Source organism: Pan troglodytes, chromosome 2 (assembly GCF_028858775.2).
Source record: "Pan troglodytes isolate AG18354 chromosome 2, NHGRI_mPanTro3-v2.0_pri, whole genome shotgun sequence".
In the NCBI taxonomy this organism is placed as follows: Eukaryota; Metazoa; Chordata; class Mammalia; order Primates; family Hominidae; genus Pan; species Pan troglodytes.
Genome location: NC_086015.1, coordinates 63,741,715 through 63,762,352, shown reverse-complemented (window position 1 = coordinate 63,762,352; position 20,638 = coordinate 63,741,715). Strand labels below are relative to the sequence as shown.

Genomic DNA, 20,638 nt, shown 5'->3' with positions numbered 1-20,638 from the left:
TCAGACTGTCTGAGTAATAAGTCCAAGTTCTAACTCTTGATCAAGTTAATGTAAAACTATCACTTTCAAACATTGGTAATTTTGATTTCCACCTAAATCTAGCAGTACTGCAGTAAGATCCTCTTTCCTAGAGCATTGAAGCCTTGAAAGCAATATGGCCAAAGGGATACAAATGTCACATGGATGTTTGGGCTAGAAAGTTTTAAAGATCTGTGTCAATCCCTGATTCTAGGAACAGTCCATTTTCAAATATTTGTGTCTGGACCTTTACATAGATACCTGAAATTATAATTAGTTATTTCAAAGCATTTTTATCGTTGTCCTTTAAAAACCAATCAATCAATGAAACTCCTTTAAACCCTTGAGTGGCACTGAGGTGAGATTAACTGAAAGATTAGGACCCTTAAGTGATTTTTATAGGTTTTTCATTCATGAAGTTATAACTCTCAATAATATTTCAGCTTTGTGTATCTCTCAGCCATGGCTGTTTCTCCAGTACATCTTAAGCATCTCAGCCATAAATAATTGGAAGGTTAGGTACATAGTAGGCAGCTGAGAAAGGCGAGGGTATTGCTTTCCTAGCCTGAGGCTTCAAAATAGTCCCAAGCCTGGCATTGCATTTTAATTTTTCACTGTGCCAAAGCTGTGTGTGTGTGTGTGTTTGCAGTTGCCTTACATCTCTGTTGCCTATGCTGACTTCTGGAGAATGGTCAATTATAGGGCATATAAAATGAACAGTTGAACTCATAACAAGGAAATCTCAGTTTCTTTCAAGTATTCTGGTTAGAAAAAAAAGCATTTGAAATCCTCTGTGACGATCTGCTGTCATGCATGGTAAGCATAGCGTTTCAGCTGCATTCAAGGCTTTATGTCTTCATTAAAGAGGGTTTTTAAATGAAATAGAGAGAGGCATTTGGGAAAGGTTGGCTCCAATTTGTTTGTGCAACTCACATGGGCCAGGTTCTTTGAAGGGCATTGGAATAGCTCCATCAGAACTTAATGGATTTGTAGGCTGCACAGGGTATGTAACTTCCAACGGGTGAGTAGCAGCTTCAGAGGGTGCAGTTTTGTAATCAGAAGCAGAATGATCCTATTGTAGAAAGAAGGAATCGTGACCAATCCAGTGGACTGGTGAGTACCGTTGGAATATAGATTTTTATATTAGTCATTTTTCATCTGCCAGCATATGAGATCCAGTGCCAAGCACCTGGCTAGATGGTGCTGGGATAGCTCTTTTGCTCTGCCAAACATATGGTGTGCATTCAGAAAGAAGTCTGTGAGGTCAGCCTGCATCCTTGCTGCTCCATGGTAGTCACCACATGTGCAAATAGCTTGCTGCTCACCTGCTTCTCTGGGGAAAGTTCATTATAGGCAGGGCTGATGTTAGGGTGTGTGAGAGACCCAGTAAGCAAACATTGAGCCCCAAAGTGTCATTGCCCATGTTCAGAGGCAGCGCTGGGTCCAGCTGTTCTGGGACGGCCTTTCTACCTTCAGCTCACTGAGTTTGGATTTATTACAGCTTTGCCTGTTTAATAGTCTTCTGCGCCTAGCACAAAGTAGGTGCTTGAAAAGAGTGATGTAACTGAAAGAATCATTGAGTCTCTCGTCTTCTAGCCCTTTCGCCTCCAGTGCTAAAGGGAAGAGAGATTTTCCCACTTCTCCACCTCATCTTCTACCTTCTATCTGAGAACTTCCTCACTCGCCTTCAGCCAGTGCACAGACCATACAGATGCCTCCTTCTTCCCTTGGGGTGTTTGCACTTGCCACTCCTCAGCTGACTGTCCTTTCCTCAGAGCAGTCTTTTCTGACCATATTGTCTCAGGTAGCTCCCTCTTTTATTCCCTCCCAAGGCAGTGATAGATGATTACTTGCTAATTGCCTGCCTTCTCTCCTAGAATGTAAGCCTCCCAAAGGCACTACCTTGTCCAGCTTGATTACTATTACACCATAAAATACACTGTATACATGTTCATATTTGTTGAATAATTGAATGAATTCTGCAGAGAAACAAGCTTTAAATGCTTGGGGATCTGGATTGTTCAAAGGTCCCAGCTAGATCAGCTTCTTCAAATAGGTTTTATCTTGACAACCCAGTTGCTGCTGCCTGCAATGTTGTGTTGAGAAGGATTCTGTGGCTGTGCATTATTGGTTGCGTGCTGTGTGCTTGCCTCCCTCTCTTAGTTGTGTGTTTGCGTAGCATCTTGTAGTGCAGATTTTTCTTTCTCCTTGGAGAGTTTCCTTGCCTACACTGTGCTTCCGAAGACTCTGCAAGGTACCTTTGAAAAAAGAAGCCATATGTAGCAGAAGCAAATAGGAAATGAAATGTTCAGGAGATTCCAACAAAAGCAGAAATTGGCCCTATGCCTCTTCCCATTCCTTGTTCTGAGTACTGTGGGTTGACATCACTCTAGGATTAAAGGAGAACAGTCTTGCTGAAACACCAATATCTGAAACACCGGCGGGGGGGGGGGGGGGAAGGCTTACAGAACATGACTGGCCAAGGAAATTGCTTTTTGAATAAATGCTTCCTTCTCCGAAGTCTGCTTCATCACAAACCTCCTTTTCAGAAGGAGTTTCATTTCATTTCTCAGTGAGCATGTTTTTAGAAACAGAGGCCTGAGGAAATCAAACTGGCAGAGATCTCTAGTCCCTTTTGCCTCACCAGTTTTCTACCCACTGAAAAACCAGAAGGGTTCAGATATGATGGCGCCTGGGGTGAGGTGTTGGTGATCAGCGATTAATTCCTGAAAACTGCCCTGAGATGCAATTTTCCCCTCAGAAGAGGTTTTCCAGCAGGGCCCTCCGGGCTTAGAGGTTGATCCCTATTTGCAGTGTTAGTTTTGCTTTCTATGCTGTTTTACCACCCATGTTTTCAACTATGTTAACTGAAAGAACGTTCCCAGGAATTTATAGAGTGGATCAGAAGAGCACTAGACATACAGCAAATTTGTGTGGATGAGACATACAGTTTGCTGCATGTCTGGATCCACTAGTGTATCGAGTGTTTGTATGTCTCATCCAAACAAATACCACTCTGAGTTATCCATGTTACATTGGTTGAGTGATTTAAGTTCCTTGTTTTATGTGGAAAATGGGGATGATGAGCTAGCATAGCCAGTATATTGGGAGGAAAAGTGTAATTTAGTGACGTATTTGACCAATGCTTATTGAAAACCTACTACAGTAGTCCCCTCTTATCTCCAGTTTCACTTTTCACAGTTTACCATAGTCTGAAACTACTAAATGAAAAATTCTAGAAATAAACAATTCATAAGTTTTCATTGTACAACGTTCTGAGCAGTGTGACAAAATTGCACGCTGTCCCACTCTGTCCTGCCCAGGATGCGGATCCTCCCTTTGTCCAGTGTAGCCATGTTGTCTACACTACCCGCCTGGTAGTCACTGAGTAGCCATCTCTGTTACCAGGTTGACTGTCATGAAATCACAGTGCTTATGCCCAAGTAACCCTTCATTTTCCTTAATAACAGCCCCAAAGCATAAGAGTAGTGATGCTGGCAATTCAGATATGCCAAAAAGAGGACATAAGGTATTTAAGAGAAAAGGTGAAAGTTCCTGACTTAATAAGGAAATAAATAAAACAAATTATATGATGAAATTGCTGGTAGGGCGCAGTGGCTCACACCTACAATCCCAGAACTTTGGGAGGCCGAGGCGGGCAGATCATGAGGTCAGGAGTTCGAGACCAGCCTGGCCAACATGGTGAAACCCCATCTCTACAAAAACTAGCCAGGTGTGGTGGTGCACTCCCGTAGTCCCAGCTACTGAGAAGAGTGAGGCAGGAGAATCACTTGTACCCAGGAGACAGAGGTTGCAGTGAGCCGAGATCACGCCACTGCACTCCAGCCTGGGCAACAGAGCAAGACTCCATCTCGAAAAAAAAAAAAAAGAAATTGCTAAGATCCTCTGCAAGCAGGGATCTTCTGTTTGTGCAATTGTGAACAGTGCATTGTTACAATTGTTCTATTTTATTCTTGGTTGTTAATCTCTTAACCTGTACCTGTACCTGATTTATACATTCAACTTTATCATAGGTTTGTGTATGTGTAGAAGAAAAGAGAGAGCATACATAGGGTTCAGTACTATCCATGGTTTCAGGCATCCACTGGGGGAAGAAGGGGGATTCCTATACTGGTATCAGATACAGCAAGCCGAGAGGATAGGAAGATGGATGTTACTCTGATTGGGCAATATGGGGACTAGACAGGAAGATTTTGTTTTTACCAAGTTTGATATTGTTTAGGGCTTACTATTATTTGAAAAGCAAAGAACTACTGGGCGAGTGCAAATTATTTCTCTACTGAACCCTGGGAGTCAGGCTCTTGCCACAGTGGGATTTTCGTCTGACATATCAGACCCAACTGTTGGGCAAAATCGTTCTGATCCCTTACAAGGTTGAGAAGAAAATCATAGCAATGGGGTGTCCTAAGAATATCAACCCCTTAGTAGCTCCTCACAGCCCAGTTCCAGGCTCCTGTTCTTCAGCTGTCCTGATGTTGTGTTGTAAGAAAGTTCTAGGCCGAGCACAGTGGTGCATGCCTATAACCCCAGCACTTTAGGAGGCGGAAGCAGCTGGATCACTTAAGCCTGCGAGGTTGAGGCTGCAGTGAGCTGGCCACTACACTCCAGACAGAGTGAGACCTTGTCTCAAAAAAAAAAAAAAATTACCTCTAAATGGTGGCTAATCAGGGAGCAGTGTTGCAGGTCCAGGAGGCAGTGTCTGGGGTTGTTTGTTTTTCTCAGATACACATTTGAGGATAGAATTACTGATGGTCTCCCTGACAGGAAGTGACTACCTTTGATGTTTTAATTGAAATCAACTCTGCTCAGGACCTGGAGCTGCAGTTGCTCTTTGCTGAGATGCTCCTAACAGGCTTTCAATGGAAAACTGCGAACTTTCATGTCTAATCAATTCCAGTGATTTTTTTTTGATGGCATGGGCATACTCCAACAAACCTGAAATGCCCACCTTGGTTCGTGGAGGTTTTATAGGGTACATAGTATGTTCCAAAGACTATTCATAATGCAGTTAGTGGAGTAATATCTGGTCCAAATTATGATGCTAGCAAAGTCTCATTTGCTGCTTTGGCAATCGGCTTGACAATGTGATACTTCAATGTATAATTGGATAAGCAATTGGGTTCTGTTATAGTACAGTGGTTTGGCATAATTATTTTCCAGCACTGTGATTTTCTAGTTAATACTTAATTTTGGGGGTTACAAATTCTTAAACATCAACACTCTATACCCCTTGAAAATGGGATGCCACTAATTAATATAAGAGCTTATTTCAGCATTTTGGCCCCACAGGCAGCACTAAAAATATTTGCTTTTACTCAAGCAAGTTATGCTTAAGTCAAAGCTTTGGCAACTAATCAAATGATTAATGCTCCATTGATTACTTGACTTTCTGTTCAGAAAAGGAGGAGGAACTGGGCTTTTGAACTTTCACAGTGAGTAGAAGGACCTGAAGGTAATTTGTTTGCACATAGATATCTCACAGTCTAGCGCTTAGTCCAAGGCTCCAGCTCACAGGATAGAGAAGGGAAGCAATGAACATATTTTTATACTAAGTAATATTCAAAGAACTTCAGCGTTCTAAGGTATCACAAGTGGCAGGCAGAGGTTTATGGTCCAAGACCATTTTCTGTCTCAAGTGAAAGCAACTGGTGATTCATTGGGCCACCAAGAAAGTCCAGCGTGGGCGCCAGTCTGCTCAGTAACCAGCACATAGACAAAGGAAGCTCCATGTCTGGCAGGAAACATGTACTGAAAGGATAGTGGCAGGGAGGTGCCAGAAGCATGAAAGCATCCAGAATCGTGAAATATGACTCAATCAGAATGGTCCAGGAAGGCTTCTCGGGAACTTTGAGAAGTGAATGATGGAAGAGAGGCAGAATGGATATTGGGCAAAAACAGTGATTTTCACACTAGTTCAGAGCAATCTTGGCAGGGAAGACAGGATCTCTGTGTGCTTTAGAGACAAGCACCAGGGAGAAAGCTGCCAGATGACAAGGTCCATCTATAGTGAGGGGCCACGTCCTCTCACTTAGTGGCCATGACGCTAACTAGCCTATGGGGCAAATGAGCCCCCTCTCCTCATCCATACTGCCCTCACTCCCAAACTTTCTCTTCTGATTGTTGCCATCACTTTCTCCCTTTAATTCATTATCCTTCCAGGACATTCTTTATGAGCAATTATTCTAGTCCTTTTACTTCCTTGCCTCTGATCCTTTCATATCTTCTCATCACACCAAAAATAAAATCCAAACTTCTCAGCCCTGCCCACAGGGTGGAAATGATCTGCCATCCCCCCAAGTCCTCTCTCTCACTCTTCCAGCCTGTTACCCAACCACCACACTTCCTTGAAGGTCTGCACTTGCTGTTCTTTCTGCTTGAAATATTCCTTCCTGCCCCTTTACTTAAATACTCATTATTCACACCTCAACTTATATGCTACATCTTCAGTGAAGCCTTCCTTTAAAAGCCTGCCCTACCCAAAGTTCTACCATCCCCTATACCATTTTTTGACGGAGTTCTTATAACATGAAATTATTTTGACTCCCATGCATCCATGAAAAATGAAGCTTTCTAGAACTCAGCCCAGTAGAAACTGCCACCCACAAGCATTAAAGGCCAATGCATCACCCTCACATCTTGAGTCACCCTTTCCCACCTCAGTTGTACTTCCTTCCCCAGGGGCCATTTCTCAAGCTGTTAATGCCATATTTTCACACCATTTCATTTCATATATTTTTAAAATTGATTCTTACGTTTAACTTAAATTTACTTTAAAAGGAGACTTGACATGATTTGTCATAAATGAGAGATGTCCCTAAAAATAAATATGATCTAAACAAAACAATCTTATTATATTCTAGCCAGTCTGGATGGCTCTTCTCTTTCTCTTAGAGGTGTTGTTGATGCCTTATCAAGGACATACTAGTCCACTGAGACTTTGTTCTTGAACAGTCAGAGGGACTGAAAGATCACTGAAAAGGGAATAAGTTTCTCTCAGTAAGATTCAAAGCTGTTTGCAGCTTTGCATTTGTAGGACCGGAGACCATCTTTTAGACCCCTGTTGTGCGTGCCTATTCCATCTTTAAACAGTGGAATGTTAAGCCTTCTCAAAGTGGCAAATTTCAGCTCTCTTGCTAACTCCGATACATGTTAGTAGCTGCCTAGAAGCCAGGTCAGGATTCATCAGGGAACAGTGCTGTAATTAGTTGGTGAAGCTGACCATGGGTACAAGTTACCTTGCTGGGGAACTGGTACTCACATCATGTGTTTAACGAAGCTGTTCCCATTGCCCAGAATTACCCTTTCTTCAAAATCTCATTACCATCTTTTAAGCCCAGTCCAAGTCCTTGATTTTTAAAAGTCAATCTCAGACCTGAATTCCAGCAAGAATTATTTTCTCTCCCCCTGCCCCAGATACTCCAAGAACACTTTGATGGAACTTCTAGTTCAGCAGTTAGGCCAGTATTAAATTATCTATGCATGAATCTGTCTGCCCTATTGCAGGTGAACCTGAGGAGGCAAAGATCTTGGGCTTATTTATCTTTGTATCTTTCATAAGACCTAGAACAGAGCCTGGAATATATCATGTGTTCATCAAACCTTGGTTGAATAGAAAGTAATAACAGAGGATCAGATCTAAAAAAACAATACAGTTATTTTCCTTTTGAGACTTTATATAAACCCCTGTGTAAACAGAACCGTCAACCCATAAGAAATGGTTTATTTAAGCTCTCTGCTTCTGTATGTTGTTTTATAAAAGTGATAATAATGAAATATGTTTTTATAAAAACATCCAAGTTTATATTCAGCCATTTGCTTCTGTAAGAAGAGCATTAAATTAGTTTTCCCCCGTTTGAAGACAATTTGGCATTTTACTCCAGGTTAGTTCCAAATTCTGAAAAACATTTAAATTATTGTGAACCATTCCTCCTACTGCATTCCATTACAGTGCTCTAAAGATGTCAATAGCAAAGGCGGTTTGAGCAATACAGCAGGGAATTAATCATTACCCCATAGACCTTGTGATAACACACACAGTGCACAGGAGGGAGCACAGTGTCAAAATCGACACGTATCAGTTCTTCAGTCAGAAATCCTGTTAACACTACCTTCCCCAAAAACCATTTCTAGCAGATAAAGTGGGATGACTGAAGATAGATTTTTTTTTTTTTAAGTCTCTTTTCAAAGCTGTGCAGAAATAGAATTCGCTTGGAGAGGCCATCACAGACTTCAGTCTGTTGAATGTGAATAAAGACTTTGGTTCAAGTTTTTGCAAACTTTGTCACTTTGGCGTGCACTTTCCTCTAAAGAACAAAGCTTCTGTGAAAACCGTTTTGACTATTGTTGTTGCATCAGAAGGAAACCAGTATGTAATACATCAGCGTTGGTGTTGAGCATTTTCAGAGCAAGCAGAGTCACATTTAACTTACGTGACTTACCTGCAGAAAGGAGAGATGGAGAAATATAGTGCACTGAATCCCAGACACAGTCAGTTGGAAGTGCTGTTATTTTATGTACTACTAAGAAAGAAAAACACTGCCAATTAAATTATGACACACTTTTGGTTATAGGACATGTTTTGATTTCAAAGATGTTAAAATATGAAAAAATGTGCACCTTAGAACTGGTGAACTAAGGAATTAAAATAGTGCAGGTTGATTTACACTGCATTCCATGCAATAAGACCATGCAATAATAATAAGCCCTGGGGTGCACAAAATGATGGCCTTGAATTTTATCTTCTTGCACATGATCCCCTCTGTTTTTTCCAGGATTCACAGCCAGGCAACTTTGGGAACAACCTAGTTACCAAATGCAAGCCAAGTTCTTCCTGTGACACCTTTTTAAGGGGTCTGCTATGTTGAGTTGTCAAATAAAATACAAGAATCCCAGTTAACTTTGTATTTCAGGTAAACAACAAATCATTGTTTCATATAAGGATGTCTCAATACTGTATGAGACATCCTTATCCTAAAACAAGTCACTGAGTGTCTTGTATTTTTGTTTGCTAAATCTGGCAACCATACTCCTGGGGTATTGTCTACCTTTGACCTCCACCACATTCTTTTACCATAGGACCTTAGCTTTTACCGTGAGAAGCCTCGATTAATACCTTACTCACTCCTTAGGACAGCTCTGAGGATTAGGGATTAGTGAGGGTCATTTTAGAGCTGAAGGAGGTACATTTCCTCCCCAAATTTGAGTGTCTCATTATAATAATCCTTCTACAAAGTAGTTAGGTCCAAAAGATACAGATCATTGGGGAACCATGGAGATGAAAAATACTTTTACTCCTAGAAACAACCTCTGTGGAGTTTTTAGTGCTCGCTGTCATTAGGTCAGTGTTATTTAGCCTAAAAATAATGCTAATGACTGACAGTAGTAGCAGCAGCAGGGAATATTAAATACCACTTAACTATGTGTCAGGCACGGCACTGCTCACCACTCTTTTTCCTACTCCCATTTTACAAAGGGGAAAACTGAGACACAAAGAGATTAAAGGAACTTTTGTTCTTCTCGTTGTTCAAGCTCAGACCTAACTAACTCTCGCCTTCTTGGAGAGCCATTTTTGGATGATCCATAGATAACCTCTTTCCCTCCATCACTGTTTTTCATAACGTTTCTTCGTGAAACCAAGGTGATACTCAAAAGCCTTTGCAATGAGGCTAGCTCTATCCAGCACCCTTCCCATTTTGTAATCCCATCTCACTAAGAATCAGCCATTTGGTGTCTAACCTCCCTACCTGGGTGCCCCAGGAGAACAATAAAGGAGTCTGTCTGGTTCAGTGTTCCAGTGCTAGGTCTGGCCCCTGGCATTACAGAGACAGAGCAACTGTCTTGTGTGTTAACAAGTAGTCACCGCCCTCCCCTGTGGGCAGCCAAAGTAATCTAATCTAGAAGGCTTATCAGAAGTGAAACTCCTCCATTAAAGTTCACCCACGGCAAATACTGCCTTTTGGATAAACTACTATTTAAGATCATTAGGGCTTTCTCTCCGTTAGCCAGGCAAGAAGTTGCAGCCACCAGGTTCTTGGGTTGCTTTAGGGAAATGGAACTTTACTCCAAACTGTAGCATTTTTAATCTTCAAGTCACCTGGATGGATCTTCTAGGACACAAGTCTTGCCCACCAGGGCCTTTCCAATGCTCCCTATTTCTGCAGAGATTAAAAACATTCAAAGGCTCCTGAACTGCATCCGCCTCTTAGTGTTGCTAAGACAAGCCTTGTAGGCCAGACATCCCATGGACAGAGCATAAACAGAAGAAAAGCAGTTCTAGGGCAAGGTTTGCAAAGGACAGCAGTAGTACTGTTGATAGGATCACAAGCAATGTGCTTAAAGGCAAACGGATTCTTTCTATATGTGTGTGGGCTCTATCTACACACTTCTCCCAAAAAGCAGTGATTCTCAGCAATAAGTGCACCTTAGAATTGGCTGAGAAGTTTTGTTTTAAATCCCCAAACCCAGGCTGCCCCAGACCAAATAAATCAGAATCCCTGGGGTGGGTTTTATTTTTTAAAGCTTCCTAGATGATTACAGTGGGCAACCAGGGTTGAGTGCCACTGTTCTAAACAGAACCACATGCTTCCATCTGGGGCTTTTAGGAGGGAAATCTCATAACTTTTAAAAGCTATGTACAACAGAGTTTTTGCAAAGATGATTAGTTTTTGTTTTATTTATTTCCTATTTCCCAAAAACTTCTAAGGGTTGGCACAATGTTGCCATCTGTAAGGCATATGACAATAACAGACGGTCGCCTAATAACCAGGAAGGCATTAACATTCACAGGCTCTAAATTATTTGGATTCATCTGGTATGATCTGTGTTGATGAGGCCACTTAATGCTTTATTTCTGTGTCTTCCAATGGCAGTAGCAGAAGTGGGAAGGCCATATTTCCTGGGCTTTGCATGTCTCTTTGTCATCCTATTGAATTGTTATAAGATGGATTTATAACAGACCTCAAGGTAGTATCAAAATGAAAATTAGTTCTTCAGTAGAAGAATAGCAATCCCGTTTGCCTTGCCTGTAGCAACTGCAGCATGTTTGCCTCTGCAAGAAAGGAAATGACTTCTTAATGTGGTTTTCTTTCACTAAGGAGAATTAAATCTACATGGCAAAATGTAAAACCAGCGTGCTGGCAGCCAAATTCTGAAGGGAAGATCCATGACCCTCATAAACGTATTTGTGGCCCGGTTATATGCTAATGAGCCTCATTTAGGCTCAAACTTACCAGGAGTGGAAATATAGCTCAGCGGGAGTGTGAGGCTATGGTTCCCTCACTGTTTTGCCTTCTGTATCAACGTTGAGCTGCAATAAATGGGGAAATTTCTCCACCTGCTGCAAGCTGCCAGGGTAGAGGCCTCTAGGTTAGATTTACAGTTTGGGGCCTGAGATAGCAAAAGTCATTTATTGGTTGATGATAGACTTTTTGCTGAGTTGGCAAAATTATTTTTAAAGGATCAACTTTTAAAAAGTCGATATTTTAATCGTTAAGTTGACCTTTTTCAAAATGGAGTGGAACAGTATCTGTGGGATGGTCTTTAGGGACACTGTAGATCCCTCAGGATGAATAAAAAGGCAAAAGTTGTTGGGGATAATACTGGCACCTACCACTACCTAGCTGGGTGATCTTTGGACCAGGGTATGAACTTCCTCAGAACTCAGTTTCCTCCACAGTAACATGGAGTTACTGTAAGGATTAAATGTCAGTTTAATGAGTTATTGTAAGGATTAAACGAAATAATGTATATCAAAGAAATAACATGCGCCTTTCACATCATAAATGCTAGCTATCATTGGTGCTATTAAATTCTCTCAATCCCAAATGACTTTTAACACATAACACAAAATACTACACTGTGCATTCCCATGAAGAATGAACGGATAACCTGCAGCATTTTATAATGTGTAGAGCCACACACAAGAACAATAAATTTAGTTAATGAAATTGAATCATAATAGGAGGTTAAGGGAGAAAATTGAGCATTTCTAAGGAAGACAGTTCTGAGAACATCCTCTCTGATAGAATTGAAATTGTATTCACTCTATATGTAAGTCTGAGACATACACACAATTTTTTAAAATAAATATACCTGTAATCTGAGGAGGAATTTAAATGATTCAAGTGTTAATTTTGAGACAAATTGTTAATTTTTTGTAAGTTGTTTTCTCATTTAATCTCTTTTACTGTTTCCCTGCTTGAACCCTCTTTTAATGGAAATACTTATTACTTACTCAGTTCTCATGGCCCTTGTGTTATTATCATAAATTTGGTTCACTGAACAAAACTGCTCAGAGCTCATGCAAGAGAGTCTAAACCAGAGAGAGCAGGAGGTAAACCACAGGCCACCTTGAAGGAGGGGATTATGGGTTGGTGGCAAACTCAATGCCTTCAAAATCCAGGAAGTAAAATAAATGAATGAGGCCTATTAAACATAAGAAAATTAGAAGAGTGTGGGGGAGATTCTGGGAATGGCAAATGCTCCCCATTCCCCCACTTCATCCCAATCTGTGATCACCTGTATTAGTCCATTCTTACAGTGCTATAAGGAACAGCAGTTTAATTGGCTCATGGTTTCTCAGGCTGTACAGAAAGCATGGTTGGGGAGGCCTCAGGAACCTTTCAATCATGGCGGAAGGGAAAGCAGGGACGTCTTCTGTGGCTGGAGCAGGAGGAAGAGAGAGTGGAGGGAGGTGCTACACACTTTTAAACAATAAGGTCCCCCAATAACTCACTATCATAAGAACAGCACCAATGGGGAATTCTGCCTTGATGGTCCAATCACTTGCCATCAGGCCCCACCTCCGACACTGGGGATTCTAATTTGACATGAGATATGGGCAAGGACACAGACCTATATCATATCATCACCCCTCTCAGCCTCCTCAGCCTCAGTAGATGATTACAAGATGGCAAATGATCTGATTATTTTAAATGTGGATTCTTGTATAAAGCTTCTCTATTTGCAAGTTTTAGCAACTGAAACAATTAAAAGATACACCTACTGGCCTCTAATTTGCAAATTTTGTTCAGTCTCCCCCAGCCCCCCGAAATTTGTTCAAGGAGATCCCAAGGGCCCATGAAAGAGCCTCTTCCATTTTTTTCTCCAAAGCTCCAGAAACATGACAAGGAGGACTCTCCTGCCTCTTGGAGATCAGAGGAGGAAATGGCAGCAGAAGCCGCAGCTCTGCGGGTCTACTTTCAGTGACCCAGGTAAAGACTGCATTTCGTCATCACCCAGACCCTTCCGTGGGCCTCAGGAAAGAGGCTGCACTCTCAGAATGGGGATGCACAAAAACACCTTCACCAACATCCTAGGGTGGTGGCTGCAAAGGACAAAAAGCTGGAGGGGAGAAAACCCTGGCCCTTGAGTACTGTATTCCCAGCCTCCCAGTCTCTTCCAACTCTCCTGCCTCTTCACTCTCTTCTTCCAAGCCAGTGCCCCCAGCCCACCACCACCTTTCTCCAGTCTTTCCTGCGGTGGTGCTCCTCCAGAATCCAATGTTCACAAAGCACACCTTCTGTCATGCACAACTTCTTGTTTAAAAGGTCAACCCCAACTTAAGGGTATGACATGGCCCTTAGGCTCAAGTCTGTCTGCAAAGCCCTGTAAACCAGCTTTCTCTGCCTCCCTAACACACCCCCAGGCAAACTCCTCTGCCTTCACTGAGTGGACTCTTCTCTTCAGTTGCTATTTGGTAAATTGCCCTTCACATTTCCCTTTATGTTCGGCTCCTAGGAAGCTCAGGCCACAGGGAAAAGTCAAGGCTTGATAGAATTAATCTTTATCTTAATGATGGGTAACTGTTGAGAGATCATAGGTTTAAGACTCTGGTAGAAAGATAGCTATAGCCAATTTCCTTGTCAAAATGCTTCTACTCCAAATTTTTATGCAGTGTCTGAGGAACTCATGCCTAGATCTATCTGGCAATCTATATTATCCCTCCTAGTCTCAGTTCATATAGTAGACTGCTGGAATGACTGAGGGTGATGTGTTTGGTCTGTAAACAAAAAGTGTTAAAGAAGGCCAGGTACAGTGGCTCATGCCTATAATCCCAACTACTTGGGAAGCTGAGGCAGGAGAACTGCTTGAACCTGGGAGGCAGAGGTTGCAGTGAGCTGAGATCATGCCACTGCATTCCAGCCTGGGTGACAGAGCAAGACTCAGTTTCAAAAAAAACAGGAGAGAGAGAGAGAGAGAGAAATGTATCTAACTCTCTGAAATTTGTTTATAAATATAGGGTTACCATGTAATACTGGCCTATATCTAGACTAAAAAAATTACTTGTTTATCTGAAATTCAAATTTAACTGGTATCTTGTATTTTTTCTGGCAAACCTGTTAATAAACTCCCATGGACCCCAGTTACAGATCCTCTCCTATAAATAGTTTCTTTTTCGTTTTTAGAATTAGATAATTCCAAATTAAAATTAGGCAATTCTTCATCTGACCTGTGAATAAATATGTTCATGTTATAAGTTGCAGAAGTAGATCAGATACAAATAAAAAACAAAATTAATTAGTGAACAAATGCTGGTAGCAATTGATTGGAAAAAATTGTATCAACCACTTAGTGATCATGATTTAGTGATCACGATTTTTAGCTAGAAAACACATTCATTGTATTCTGATTTCACTTTGAAATGTAAGTAAGTCAAGTCTTTACTGGATACCTTTAAATACATGTGCACTTGGCCTTTCTCTCCCCAGCCCTCTTTTTAGAGTATTCTAAATAATTAAAGACCCAGACTACCTTGCCCCCTATTGTTGTTCAAATATGGTGTTGTACTCAGATCCTTGCATTCTAGAAAGCTTATTTCATTCTCCCATGTCATAAGTTTGTCAGCTCTGCAGTCAGTTGCCTGGGGGGATATGGCAAGTGCTATAATAGAGGCTGTCTTTCATATTTTATTTTGAATGTTTTCCACTGTTCACCATCTCGCTCTCATTTTTTAAGGATCAAGCTAGTTTACCTAAGAACATAGGCCTATGGGCATGACTACAAACCTCTTTCTGTTCCTCTTATGAAGGCCAGTATGTCATTTTAGAGTGCCCTGTTCAAATTTAAATGGGGTGACAATACCTCAGACTTGACTGCCTAGGTTGAATTTTTTCTATGCAGTGGGTATTTTCAGGTAGAGGCTAGAAAGCTTTAGCCTTTTTCCCAAGGCTTGCTGAATTGTAGGATTTTTGTCTTAGAATGCTTTTTCTAGACACTTTAAGAAGATTCAAACTTATTACCCAAATTTCCTGTAGGCTTTGTTTTGTCAGTTTTTGCTTCTGTCTTGCCTGGAGGCCTGACATCTCCTGTCTTCCAGGTAAATTGACTTCCCTTGTACATCTTACCAGAAAGATATTTACCCTAACTTGTTACACAAACTATTGCCACAGTACCTGTGGATTTTTAAGTTAACTAACATTTGTATTTCTCTTTAAAGGTTTTGTGCACAGACCAAACAAATCACCCTCAGTCTTCCCAGCAGTCAGATGTGGTAACTAAGACTAGGATGGATAATATAGGTTGTGAGGTGGCAAACAACTTAGGGTCCTAAGATTTTGCCAAGACTGTCATCATTACCTGGAGTATAATGGGACTAAATATACCTCCCTTTAAGGACAATGGAAACATTCTATTGAAACCATCCTCACAGGGTTAACAAGAATTAGATGCTGGGTTCTGGACAGAAATATAGTTGTAATTAAGCATTAATCAGGCTGCACTTTGGCCCACTTCTTCGTAACCAAAAGTCCCAGAGCACCAGATGCTAACCATTTGCCTCCTCATTGTTCCTACAGAGAAGATTTCTGATGTTAGAATCATAAGGCCTTTGTTTGTTTAAAAATTGCTTAAGATGTTTTTCAGATCCTGAATTCCAGCAAAAGAGCTATTGCCAACCAGTTTGAAGACCCCCCCCACCGCCCCAAGAGGAACTGAATCCAGTTTGAAGACCCCCCCCCCGCCCAAGAGGAACTGAATCAGCATGAAAATGCTGTTTCTTCATCTCACCATCCTGTATTCTTCAACCAGTGATCCCCCACGTCGGTCACTCCAACCCCCTTAAAATACCTAGACCTAAACGGCCCAGACAGGCAGATTTGAGGTTTCCCCCTGTCTCCTTATTCGGCAGCCTTATGATTAAACTTCCTTCTCTGCTGCAACCCTGTGTCTCGGTGTATTGACTTGCCATGCATTAGGCAACAAACCTATTACAGTTACAGTTACTTTTTTAAAGGAAATTCAATCATTGGATTGGTCCACCTGCTTATTTCTTCCCTTTTCAAAAAAAAAGTCTACATATTGAATTTTTATACATTAAGTGGTTCATGAAACCCCTGAAATGTGTTAGTAAATAGGGCAATTATGAAATATTTGGACATAGCTAGACTTTAAAAATTGTTAATCTGAAGGTCAGATAGACTTGGCCTTCTCCAGCTTTCGTGATTATTCCCTCAGCAGCAAGCTAGTCTTAGGCAGAGCAAGTTTAAAGACATTCATGGTGCTCACTCTGCAAAACTGCACAATTCTCAACATGCACAGAGGCAGACATGACAGGGCTCAGCCCTGGAATTGATAACACTAGCCAACACTTGCTAAGAATTTATAAGATGTAGACTCTGTTATTATCCTGTCTTGCAAGTGATGAGAAAACTAAGGCTTAAGGATGTTAAGTATTATTAGTTCAAGGCCAACGGTAAGTGGCAAAGCTCAGATTTGAATCCAGGCAGTCCCACCCTAAAGGCCATTCTCTTAGTCTGTGTACTGCCCTCCTTGCTAAAAGAGCTCACCTCTCTAGCCACTTCCTTCTCCCTGTCTCATCTCTCCTTGTACCCTCCAAATAGTCTTCTTAGCCTCTTCACCTTATCTACTGGCCTATTTCTGCCTTGAGGACCTCCCACCTCCTCGCCTGCTGGACTTCCTTACCTGCCTTGTTAATACAACCCTGCCCAGCACCTGCCTCCCTGGTCACACTACAGCCCGGTAGCAGAAACCAAAATGGGCCTGGATTCCCCAACCAACTTGGTTCTACTTGCAAGATTTTCAGATCATGCTGAATCCTGCCTAGGCTACCCTCCCACTTTCTTTTCTTTACCATCTGACCACATGCCTAAATAAACATCACTTGGGCGAATACAGTGTTCCCCAAACTGCATTCATTCCCATTTTGTCATGATTTTTCTTATCTTTGTGGACCACCTAGAGCATTATTTACTTGATTCACTTTTTGAATTTTAGTATATATATCTTAAACTTTATATTTCAGCCTCAAAGAAAAACAAGTACTACCTGTAATTAGAAGTTAAGCATAAAAATAAACATAAGAGAAAAACAATGCTGATGATTTCCAGCTCTGCATAGTTGCTTGCCTTAGCTACTAGGAGTGAGATTCAGTCTCTGTGTTAAAAAGTGAGGCTAGCCACCATTAGAGGGGCATTTAATTCTATCACCAAACCAAAACTCTCCATTTGGCATATTCAGAAGGATTAAAGAGAATAACCTACTGAGAGATTCAATGTAGATCACTTAAGATTATCTTAAACAGGAATATGATTCCCAACATTGGAGAAACAGCAGTGGAGGCCAGATCTTAAACCCAGAGCAGGCTGGCTTTAGACTTGCTTCAACCCTAAACCAGTACTCCTTTCCACCCACCCACCTCCCCCCAACCCCTGCAGGCATATCAAGAAGACAAGGTGCATGGGGGAAAACCAAAGAGTCAGCTTCCCTAGGGCTGATGGGTCAAATCTCAGTGCTTGCCTCTGACATTTTGCTTGCTGACAGTCTGTCTTAAAAACCCACAGGTTGCAAAGAAGAATGTGAACACCTATATCCAGAGATGCCCTATATAAGAATAAAGACTATAAGACCAAAAAGCTGTTCTTGACTTAATGTTTGGGGTGGACATACCTAGTTATATGATTTGGCTGTTTCCCCACCCACATCTCATCTTGAATTGTAGCTCCCATAATCCCCACATGTCATGGGAGGGACCCAGTGGGAGGTAACTGAATCAAGGGGGAGGATCTTTCCCATGCTGTTCTCATGATTGATAGTGAATACGTCTCATGAGATCTGATGGTTTTATAAAGGACAGTTCCCCTGAATACGCTGTCTTGCCTGCTGCCATGCAAGATGTGGCTTTGCTCCTCTTTTGCCTTCCTCCATGATTGTGAGTCCATTAAACCTCTTTCCTTTATAAATTACCCAGTCTTGAGTGTGTGGTTATTAGCAGCATGAGAACAAACTAATACACCTAGCAACTCCTTGGTAAGTATTATTTTCTATATCTTCCTTACATATAAAGAATTAATCCTCAGCATAGCAAGAGTACCATTAGGACAACAAAGGTAAACATTCTGAAACTATGTACTGACTCCTCAGCCTCTTGAAGCCATCAAGACACCAACATCAGACTAATTGTGTAGAAGAACTCTCTTTATCTTCCCATATAACCCTCCAGGGTTATATGGACCTGCATTTTGGTGTTTTAGCTGCTCTCTGTATCCTTTGCCTACCAGAAAATGACTTTGAATTGCAGTTTCTTGAGCAATAGTGAGAAAGGGTTATTGCCTTCACCATGCACAAGGAGCTCAACAGCGCAAGGGTTGCTGAATGAAGCTGCAGTTGTCTCACTCACCATGTGACAGATCCTTGATGAGGCTGGCAATGCTTTCGTTCCAGGAATTCAGCGTCTGCTCTCTGCATAGGTGAATTTATGCATTTGCTCCCTACACACTGGACTGAGTTCCGGGATAAGGGATTTGCAATGGCTCTTTTAGTCTATGTTCTAAATCACATTAGATGACAGGAGACCTGCATTTCTTATCTAATGTTGCCTTCTTCCTGGAGGATGGTAATTCTTTATGCAGGTATTGATACTTGGATTTGCTGCCACTATACACCCAAGCAGTTTTTCTACTTAATTTTAAAGCAATGGCATGTGTCCTAGTGACTAGGGGGGAAGATTTTGCCATCTCCCCATCCTCCCCTCTCCCATTCCACATTAGAATTGAGGGGGATATGTTGTTAAAATATGCAAGCATCACCCCTAATTCTGATGGAAAGTCAGAGCAGGGCAGGTTTCCACACCCTGTTGTGTCAGCAGAGCTCACTTGTAATTCATCAAGCTCTTCTCTGTGCACGTCGTTATTTTATAGATAATTGGTTGCCTCTCATTTACTCATAATGGGACCATGCAATTTCAAAGCAACTGAGTCAGCCCAATACAGCATTATTAGTAGTTAAAGATGTACTGTCAAGGCACAATTTCAACACTGGCGTTTTTGAAAAATCACCATAATTTCTGCCACTGGATCACCCTTATATCATAATTGTGGATAGTCAAGGTGATTGAGAAAGGACAGGTTTGCCTATTTAGCACATGTTCTGGTCTGTAAATTGTACCTTTTGAAATCTACCCCAAATCTCAACCACCTCAGAGATGTTCCACTGTCAGCACAGAAGCCTCTAATGAGAAAGGCCCAGGAAGCTGATCATAGTACTCTCATATTTTCTTGGGGGAAAGGTGGATTTTAAATTCAGCTTCATCACCAATTTAATCTTAAACCCACTAGATAAACCCCATGTGAGGAGCTCAGTACCAATGTAAATGTTTCAGCCATCCCCAAGTTTCACAACAATTATGAAACTCTTTCAGCTGTTCCCAGATTGTTATGAAAATAGATTTTCTTTAGGATACAGGTACAAGAGAAGATACTTCTTTTAAGGCTAAAGATATCTTAGTGTGTTCAAAAAGCTCTTTGCCTGACAAAGGACCCATTGTTTTAAAAGAAGCCAGAAGGGAGATTTCAATTGGTTTTTTTTCCCCTTCTTCTCCAGTCCAATTTCTATTGGATCTGGCTGCCTCTCCTCTCATTCTATTTAGATGATTACATTTCTAGAATCTGGTTTTAGTGACAGGAAATTAAATACTCTATTACCTGGATTAGATAAATATAAACCAACTCCCTGTGCCTAAATTGGGAATAATAAACCACAGAGTCATGGAAACTTTATAAACCATCAAATCAAATGTCTCAAATGATTTATGTTCCAACAACTCAAAAGAGGGACCATCCAACAACACTTTAAAAACCTCCTTTTAGAAACATTCTATGAGACAGTCTACCCCATGGATCCAAAATGGATTTTTGGCTTAGTTTAGTTATTTTTAAAATGTTTTAACAAGACCCTACTTTCTCCAACATGTACCCAGTTGTTCAAAAGATTTCCTACAGGCCATTGATGGCTGAAGAATCTGCAGAACTCTTCCTTTGAGATTTACTTCTACTGGTAATTGAAAAATGACTAGTGTCCTGAAGTAATTTTAACGCATGTGAATCTTGAAACCACGTGATTCATTACCACAGAGTCCTTTTCAGAAAAGTATAATCTAAATAGCCAAAGATAATTTTTTAAGAGTTTCAGGCTTTACTTACTTACATCTTGCAAAATGGTAATACAATCAAATGGTAATACAATAAAATAAAGCCTGTCATTGTCACCCTCATCATTTTTATCCTCATCTCCAGCAATGGATAACTGCATATTAATCTGCATACTCTTATATAGCAAAAACTTTCTAAATCTTTCTTCTCCTAAG

General features: G+C 41.1%; 1 protein-coding gene across 18 annotated transcripts in view; it reads left to right on the top strand.

Annotated features, from left to right (window-relative positions):
- Positions 1–16,196, top strand: part of FHIT (fragile histidine triad diadenosine triphosphatase) — a 1,502,083-nt gene extending 1,485,887 nt beyond the window's left edge. For 7 of the 18 annotated variants that reach the window (XM_054682039.1, XM_063805993.1, XM_054682040.1 and 4 more), the window contains 3 exons: positions 13,150–13,250; positions 15,294–15,355; positions 15,476–16,196. In XM_054682039.1, the coding sequence (XP_054538014.1) occupies positions 13,150–13,250; positions 15,294–15,355; positions 15,476–15,589 (277 nt within the window). In that variant the 3' untranslated portion in view covers positions 15,590–16,196. Of the gene's footprint in view, positions 1–13,149; positions 13,251–15,293 lie in introns of all 18 variants that reach the window. The other 11 variants (XM_063805995.1, XM_063805997.1, XM_024355232.2 and 8 more) reach the window with 4 other exon arrangements.
- The last annotated feature ends 4,442 nt before the right edge of the window (positions 16,197–20,638 follow it).